This window comes from Porites lutea, chromosome 7 (genome assembly GCF_958299795.1).
Source record: "Porites lutea chromosome 7, jaPorLute2.1, whole genome shotgun sequence".
Taxonomy (NCBI): domain Eukaryota; kingdom Metazoa; phylum Cnidaria; class Anthozoa; order Scleractinia; family Poritidae; genus Porites; species Porites lutea.
In genome coordinates, this window is record NC_133207.1 from 27,622,067 (window position 1) to 27,631,350 (window position 9,284).

General features: G+C 39.3%; 1 protein-coding gene across 1 annotated transcript; it reads right to left on the bottom strand.

The window, feature by feature from the left end:
• Nucleotides 1-767: 767 nt before the first annotated feature.
• LOC140944710 (kelch repeat and BTB domain-containing protein 2-like) lies at nucleotides 768-8,860 on the bottom strand. Its single transcript, XM_073393828.1, has 3 exons — nucleotides 7,381-8,860; nucleotides 5,526-5,965; nucleotides 768-1,201 (listed from the first exon to the last, which is right to left on the bottom strand). The coding sequence occupies exons 1-3, from the start codon at nucleotides 8,856-8,858 to the stop codon at nucleotides 768-770; spliced, it is 2,352 nt and encodes a 783-aa protein (XP_073249929.1). The 5' UTR covers nucleotides 8,859-8,860.
• Nucleotides 8,861-9,284: the final 424 nt, after the last annotated feature.

Consider the following 9,284-nt stretch of genomic DNA (forward strand, 5'->3'; position numbering starts at 1 on the left):
TAAAAGGATATGGAGAACTTTTATCGTAACCTTAAAATTGTATACGATAACTTGTGTTAAAGAAAGTAGATTTATTCGGATGTCTAGTAGGAAAAGATGTCCCTCGACCTCCTCACCTAAGTAATCGCTGAATTTTTTGCGTAAAGGGGTAGTCGCTTACAGGATGTTCTACAGTGTAATCTAAAGTTAGTGCAAAAATTAATGGGTTTGTTGCTAATGAAGTAGCCTATTTCTTCTTCGGGGCATGGTATCCACGTCACACAATTACCTGGAACATTATATTTTACTCTAGGTGTGAAATCTCGCCATCTCAAGCTTGCCCCGATCGGATCCAAGGTCATTAGTGCCTCAGATATCGCTACCCTAGAGGCATACAGGCCTTGTCCGGACAATTCCCCCTCTGTCATAATGATTACCGCGTCGACAGCCGTTTCTTTTATTCGTGCTATTATTTCCTTCAATTCCGTCATAGTAAGCTCCCTCCTTCCTCTCTGTCTACTTCGTCGGATCTGGAAATACGCTCGGCGCCTCCAGATGGTTGAAACTGAAACGCCTGGAGAACGTAAACAGACGAGAAAGACAAATTGAAAAAGAAACGAAATATAGTGAGAACCTTATCATTCATGCATGATATATATATCTAGCTGACTGGGTCTCTTAAAGTCTCAACTAAACCCAAACCAATACCAGCCCACACCATTTCCTACGTACAAAGTCTACCCACGAAACGTTTTTTCTTGTGTTTGAAATATAACAAACAAAGATCTTTACATACCAAGTGCCTTCGCTATGTCCATCCACGATAAACCATACGAGCGCATAATTTCGAGTTGTTCTTTTGTGATAATGAATGATGGCCGGCCAACGGATCTGGTAGCAGTTACTGGGGCCCTGTAGCGCAGCTCGTCTGCCAACAACGGTATTAAGCCGTTGAAGGTTTCTATCATCTCGCCGATTTTACATTCCAGTTGTTTAACCTGGTTTATTATCAGCTCAAGGAGATCACCTCCACAAGGTCTGGTAAGGTCCAACGCCCATTCCAGTCTTCTCAATTGCTGCACTGAAGCCTCCATCTTAATTTTGATGGTGCCCAGGTCCTCGCTGTCTGCATTTGGGCTCTCTAATGAGGCTTTTGCATTTAGATACAGCTGTTTCACTTCCCTTGCAAACAACTCTATTGATCCAGGATCAATAGAAGTGACTATGAGATAAGAAAAGCACAAACCGTGTATGTTTTATATATCTAACACCCAGTCATTATTTTATTTCTTGACTTTTTCTTTTCTTTATTTTTTTAGTACCTCTCGGTAGGAGAGGACCCTGGGAACAAGGATGGTTGCAAGAAAACCTTCAGCCGTTTTAAACCGAAACTGGGCATTTAATTTATCAGTTTTGAAAACGCGTTAGGCGCTAGGCGCACATCAACCCTATTTCTAAGGACCCTTTAAATACCACCTATGAATCGGCTTCATTCTACTCGTGTGTTTTATTCCTTTTGTTCAAATTTGGACGGAAAACTTCATCCTTCTTTGATTATCCGTCTCCTCCGGTCAAATTCCGGGGAGGGTGTCCTCAAGTAACTCAACAAATGTTTATACGGGGAGGCTCCGCTCCGTGGTCCAAACCCTTAACCTCTTATATATCGTTTTTCACGGAAAAAGGTACCCCTTTCGTCAGGAACCGATTACTTATACCTTCTACTGACAGATGTTACCCTTTTCACATACCTTTATCTTTAAATCGCTAAATTAAACTGCTGTAAATGCACTGTCTTTTAAATCACAAAAATAGAACCTTTTCTCGACTTTATTAAGCCATAAATTTCTCTTTTAGCTCTATTGAGCCCTTTCACAGACCCAAATGACAGATTCCGCTACCCTCTCTAATACTTCAACAAGTGGAATCCCTATCCTTTCATAAACCTGAAGCCTGAAAGGATACCCCTTTCGGGCGGAGCCACCCCGTATAGGCCATCTTAAGGAGTAACTCTCTCCCCCCCCCGTCCCCCCGCCCCTTAAATGCAGTATAGCTTGTTCTACAATCTTGGACAAAACAAGCAGTTGTCGGTAAACAAACTTCAAGATGCTGCATAAGTTTTGACGCATGAATAAATCTGTCAAAACTTTGACTAATCTGAGAAAAGATTGGTCCTGGAGCGTGACAAAAAGCGTGACAAGCTAAAAACAAAGCCTTAAAATATATTTGTACAGCAACAACTCCATTTGCTGCCGAACTGATTAGCATTACGCCAAGACAAACGCAAGCTGCAGCTCCCCCGTCCCCTCCCTTGCAGAGTCTCCCTTCCCCTACCCCCAGAGTCTGTATGTACCGGCATGAGGTGTACGCAGACGTCATAATCAAATGAGCATCGATAGGTTTCAAATTTCTATAGCAATGGAGGCTCTGCCTTGCGCGCAGGCTCCACTATTAACCCATAGAACTTACCTGGGGAACTGTCATTGTCATGGGTAATTCTTTTGTTCTTTTCGATGTATCCGGGGAAATTTTCCCAAGCAATTTTTACTTTGGGAAAGTCGGTCACACACAAAAAGTTCCTTCCCCGTGGGCAACAGTCATTTGCCCATAGGTGAAACGGCTGGTGTACCCTGGGTATCAGAGGTTTTTTCTCATGTGTAGCAGGGATCTTCCGTGTTTCGACACATCTTCGAACAACGACCGGAAACCGCCCAAGAAAAGTCTCTGGCACCCACGGTACAGCTAGTGTAACCGTAGGCGGCGAAAAAAGAAAAAAGAGAAAGAAATGTTAATGCCGTAGAAAAATAGGAGTTACTAAATAAGTAAATGAATAAACAAAATTCATTTGATAAGTATTTAACAGTGGTGACAAAAATATTAAAGTACATTATTATTATTATTAATGTCCATATATTGATCGCACAAAACAGTTTCTATTTAGTATCTTTCAAATATAATTTACTATTGAACATATATAAGGATGACAGCTTCACATCATTATCAAGAATGGAATTCCAGGCAGAGGGGCCCTAATGCTTAAACTCGAAATTGGTTACAAAAGGGCCTACCTGCGTTTATGGTTTACTGTTTTTCGAGCAAAATAATGACTGTAGGCATTTTTCTATATATGGACTGCGTAGAGGACAGATCAATAAACACTAAAAAATGTTCTATATTAAAAGTTCATTACAAGGGTTTCTATAAGCTTGATCAAATTTGCCTTGAAAATTGGGCAGGTTTGTAGGTTTTCAGTAGAATTATCCGATACATAATTCCTTTAAAGTTCAGGGTCAGCATATAGAAAAGTTACCGTATTCATTCGAATAAGTGCCCAACCTCGAATAAGCTAGAAAGTTACGTTTAGGAACAGATAAAATTGTCAATTCTTGTGCTAATTATTGTTAGTTAATCACTAGTCTTAATTTTTATGAATTGTGATTATCACATGGCATGTCTGAAAACCAGCTTGCTGAGCTATTTACCGTGTTTAAATAAAGTTGATTGATTGATTGATTGAATTACTGCCCACCTCGAATAAGCGCCCATCCTAAAGGCAGAAAAAGTTAATAAGCCATCAGCCTCGAATAAGCGCCCACCCCTTCCTCCTCCCAATCAAACTAAAATAAGCGCTCAACCCCACCCCACCTAGTTTTCTTCAGAGTATTTACAGAAACCCTGCTTTGTTACTTCTTCACCTTTTGTTATTAGCATTTATTGTTTTGTTGCAAAATAAACATACTTCACTTGCTGAAAATGGTGAAAATTTAATAAGCGCCCAGCCTCGGATAAGCGCCCACTCTCAAGGTCCGCTGGTAGTACTATCAACATGAATCTAGTCTTGGCCTCTTAGAGTTTTTGCTGCAATAACTTTGTAAGGTGTAAAACTGCCCCCTCCACTCAGGAAAAAAGCCCATTTCCAGAATTTTTGCGGAGTGTATTTCCTTAAAGGGGATGGAGGTGGAGGGGGTGTACACAGGTTAGTGTTGGCACAAATTATTTAAAAAATAGCTAGAAATCAAGATAGCGACCTTTTGTACTTGGCGATCAATCTCAACAATCCCATGGAAGCTAGACTTGTGGACTTTAACAGTGTATCAAATGAACCACTTTAACGATTGTTTCATACCTTAAAACTTTATATGGTTATTTTAATTAGCTTAATAATAAAAATAGAGTGTCTGAGAGAAGTCACTGACACCTTTTAAGTCTCTTGCCGAGAATATTATTTTCATCTTGCAGGGACTATCATATGCAAGATTATGATAAATTCCGCTTGTGTGTTGTAGGCAAGACCTTTGTAAACTTGCATCAAGTCATTGCGTTCTAGTGGAACTTTCAGGAACTAATAAAATACAAGCATAAAATATTTCCTTAGCAGGCCACGATGGTTAAAAACAGTAAGTAACTGGTAAAATCTAACATGAAAAAAATGAAATGTTAATGCTTGATTAAGACATGGTGAAAACCTCAAAAAATATTAACAAATTATAGAACAAACAGAGTCCTCAAAATTAACCCTTTCAGCCCAAATATCCACATACAAATTCTCCAGACTGATGTCAATACATTTCCATTTTTGGGCTCTCATAAGAAATTTTCTTCGGTGTTATTACAGATGACTAATTACATCTTTAGCCCTTGAAAAATGTAAAAAAAGACGGCAATATACTTTAAATTATTCTGGTACAAGGGTTTTGTCCACTGAAAATTAAAATTACTCAATTTCCTGATGGATTCTGTCTTAACTTTTTCTCCTAACGATGTACTGGTATCTTAAAATTGAAATCTTTAAACACTTGAAGAAATTCATAAGGCTAGAACTTTCACATATCTATTCAAATGTTTTTAACCCTTTAAGTCCCAATAGTGACCAACAGCAATTTTCTCCTAACAATATCCATACACTGTCAAGAGATAAGTTATGAGAATTAATAAAATGATCACCCAAGAGAAAATGCCTTGATCTATTTTAAAATTCTCACAACTAATTCTTTAAGGAAATGTATGGAGATCAGTTTGGAGAATTTCTATGTGGCTACCAGGGCTTAAAGGGTTAAAGCATAGCTCGAAAGAAAAATCCTAATGATGCTGACACTCCTACCATGAACAGGTGAACAGGGAAGAGGGAGCATACCAGTTATCTCCTATTTGGGGACCCAAGTGATTTCCACCCCCAACCAGGGGGGGAGGGAGGAGTGGCCTTGACAGAGTGGCTTTGTGCATTTTGTTTCAATAAACACCTTCAGCAGCCTACTTAGGGCTACTGACACCTGTGATGTTTTTAGTTTTGATAAAGATGGCTGCCAGTCATCGAAACAGTCAGCATTATTAGGATTTTTCTTTCAGGCTATGCTTCAATAACATTTAAATTGCTGCTGGTTACTTAAGCGAAGGTTCTAAGCTGTTTACCAAAAGCGATAATTTCATCGTCGCTGGAATCAAATGCCCCATCATCAAAGACATGAAAGGCATATACAGCACGCCATCCAAAGAAACGTAAACTGTATCATTATCACTTCTTCAAGAATCCTCTTCCAATTCTGTATCACCTTCACTAGAGTCTTCAAGAAAATATTCTAAATTTAATGCTTTGGGCAACCTTTGCAGAAACATTGCAGGCAGCTTAATGGTACAGAGAGTAAAAGATGTCAACTTTCTGTTTGGACCAAAATGGTCTACCATTTGCCATGCATTAGATTGCACATTATACTTCAAAGCTTCATGGGGGAAATCATGACTTCTGTAAGGTGACAAAGGAACCACAATCTCGTTTTTTGCTACAATAGCATGCCCTACAGGATCAGGATAAGGAAGACTTGCAATGGAATGCCACTCATCCGTGTTTGGAGAGTATACTTCACAGTTGGTTGAATCAGGAAGAAGCCCCCCAATCACGTAGATCTTGCCATTCAAGTGTACAGAGCTAAATCGTTCCCTTGCCTGTTTCATACTGGCAACGTATGACCAAGAATCTGCTTCCGGATCATACCTGCCGAAGGCAACCAACAGGTTCATGAGAATTTGGTAAGAATAAATTACTGACTGATTTATTGAACTTAACTCATTATTATCTAATAATAATACTAATAAATAATAGTAATTTATAATAGTTATACACATGACTACAGTCGAACCTGTATTAAGAGTACCTCTATTAAGCGGTTACCCTTTTCTGAGGTCCCAATGAATGATATTTTATTGTCTTCGCCTCTATTAAACAGTCACTTTGAGAAAACGTATCATACTAGTGCAACAGGTCGTACTGTGTGTGGCGTCAAGTGGTCTTTAACCATTTTTTTTTTGGCCCAAGAAGAGGTAGAAACAGGTGGAGGTCAATTTGTTGTGGGATAAATATTTCACTCTTTGACCACCTTCAGTTTTCTTGAATAACTCTCACGTTTGTCAAACCTGTATTAAACGGTCAATCTGTATTGAGCAGTCAGTATGCCATAATTCCCAAAGGGTGACCACTTAATAGAGGTTTGACAGTCTGTATTAATGTATAATGCACATGTCCACTAACTCTTCATTAAAGTGATTACCATGAATAATAATTATTAACACTTTACTTAAAAATATCTACGCATGCAAAATGTAAAAAATAAACAAAAAAGATAAAAAAAGATGCTGTTTTCATTGATATGTCTTGGGGTTATAAACCTGACTCTTGCATTGCTAAGAGGAAAATTTGGCCTCTTTCTCTCAAAATTGCCTCATCTCTCTTTAAAGCTGTCTTCAGCTTCTTTCAATTAATTTGAAGAATTTTCCCCTTTGGCTGTATTGCTTACAATCTTTGTTGCTTGAAGAGGCCTTTTTTATTCACCACACGTTTCATCTAGAAATGGTACATTTGAACAACCCTCAATATGGGAAAGCCATGAATTTTACACAGAAATATACATGTGCTCTTATTACCCAATCAGTCCTACACTAAAAGCAATGCTGTACACTCAGTTCTTTTGATTTTTCCAGTACTGCACTGAAATAAAAAATAACTCAGTTCACTGCTGTAGAAACGTTCGCAAAATCACTATAGACACCCCAACACCCTACAACGGTGTCTGTGAACAAGTAACAACTCAACCTTGGCATCTGTCACATCTCTTTAAAATTCCTTCTCCAACACAGTCTCAGATAAAAATAGTTGGGACACTTCCACTGAATGCTGTTTTTTTACTTCTGGCCAGTGTCTCCTCGTCCTCCCAATGTTGTTTATTGTGGTTAACTCACCAAATCTTGCACACCAACATTGGGAGGGTAAAGAAGACAGTAAAGTGTCCCAACAATTTTGACTGACACTGTAGACTGTTACAATGTGCCAAGGTAGACAATAACTTATCTATATATTCTGTATAACTTCCACGTAAGAAATAAATTAAAAACTTCTAAGTAACTCAAACAAACCTTTCAACACTTGAAAGAAGTGATCTAAAATTCAATGGCTCGAGAACTGTCACACCACCGATGATGTAAATGTGATCATTCCCTACCACACAGCCTGACCTAGATCTGGAAGTGTTTAAGCTTGCACAGAACACCCACTTGTCAATTTCAGGATTGTAACACTCTACTGTCTTCAAGCTAATTTCATCATCACGCCATCCACCAATGTAATACAACAGCCCATTAAGTTCCGCCACGGAAGCCTCTGTCCTGCTATCTGTACAAGGTCTTTTAGTCTTCCATTGTGGGTACATACTAAAACTAAGAGAAGACTTCTCATTCTGCACTTCATCAAGACACAAAGCACTTAATTTTGTGGGGCCATTTACATGATGAAACTTAAACCCATCAATTATGTACAGAGAGCGTCCAACAACTGCCACTTTTGGAGCGGAATGCACCTCAGGAATCTCTGGTAGAACAAATGTTTCTTTCTTGTCCAAATCATAACAGAATGCTTTTTGGGAACTAAACAGTATAGAACTAATTCCAATCATGACATCATGCAATTCAGTAGAGGGTCTTGTCCTCTCAGCTTCTGGTTTGTCATCAGTGCCTGTTCTCCTTCCATGATCCCCATTTGTCCTTCTTGTTTCGGTCTTGCTCTTGGAAGGTTCTAAAAGACTGGAGAAGGCAGCGAGAAGTGGCTCTTTGGTCATTTCAGATTTTAGGAACCCTTCAGGCAAAGACTTCCCTCTCAGATGGCTTAGTAATTCAGGTAAATCTGAGGCACGATTAACTTCATCATGCTTAACCCACTTCAGTACAGCTTGGTAGACCTCTTCCTCCCTTTCCACTTGAATTTCATCACTCGATATGAAGTTTATCAGACTCTTCTTTGAAATGGAAACAAATTCGTCATTGTTCACCACAGAGAAAAAGTTCGATTTAATGGCGTTGCTTGCCGTCTTCGCAAGATTACTTGCGCCAAACTTCTCCGCTACTTGTAGGATACTGAAGCAATTTTCACCGCTTAACTGTCTGTGGAGAAGTTTAATGCACGCCTTTTTCACTGGGGTGACAAGAAGAAAGCTTGCAGTGTTGAGCAACTCCAACACGTTGTCGTCGTTTATAACAATCTCTCGCGTGTAAAAATAATCAAGAATGAGCGACACTGAGTCGAAGCTAACCGAATGCAACTTAACGTGTGTTTGGTTCGATTCTTTCATACCACTGCTAAACATGTTATAAAAAAATTGGCTGCTTGCCGCCAAAATACATCGATGAGTGGCCAATTGTCTTCCTTCTACTTCCAGGATCACGTCGCAAAATCCCCCTTCTCCTTCGAACCTGAGCTGGTTCAATAGAGAAAGAACGTCGCTTGCATTTCCCTTGAACCTAATTCCACCTGAACCATAAGTATTAGTATGTGCAAGTATCTCTCTGTCTTGCTTTTTGAAAAGGTCTTCCATGCTAGTCGTCCTCTTGTTTGACGCCATCTTAGATTTCAATCTTAGATTCCTCCGACGGTCGGCATTATATTCTACCCACCAAAACCACATCGATCGAGAGGGACTGAGATTGAATTTTGGACACCTTGTGACATGTTATACCAACGAAAGATGCCTACGATGTTTTGATCTATTCGCCTCTCGGGGATCCGCGTTTCTTTCGCTTTGAGCTTTATTATATTTGGGAGATCGCTTTCTCGCCAACAAAGGATGAATATAACGAGTATAACTGTATTTCGGCAAATATTGTTCATGAAGTTTTAAAACATGTTTCAGATATTTCATGGGTCTACGTGATACAAATCTAGCCCCGAACACTGTTGGTGGTTTTGGTGGATGTTGAAGTCTATATCCACCAAAACCACTTGACCTGTCCAGACCGCACATATGAGCCCTTACCTATAACCATTGTTA

What these genes read in the sequence shown, in the direction of transcription:
- LOC140944710 (XM_073393828.1), bottom strand. Translation starts at nt 8,858, where the DNA reads ATGGCGTCAAACAAGAGGACGACTAGCATGGAAGACCTTTTCAAAAAG. An exon ending in CTTCTTTCAAGTGTTGAAAG is followed by an intron (nt 5,966 to 7,380) that starts GTTTGTTTGAGT and finishes TGCCTTCGGCAG; the next exon opens with GTATGATCCGGAAGCAGATT. An exon ending in TCTTGAAGACTCTAGTGAAG is followed by an intron (nt 1,202 to 5,525) that starts GTGATACAGAAT and finishes CTTATCTCATAG; the next exon opens with TCACTTCTATTGATCCTGGA.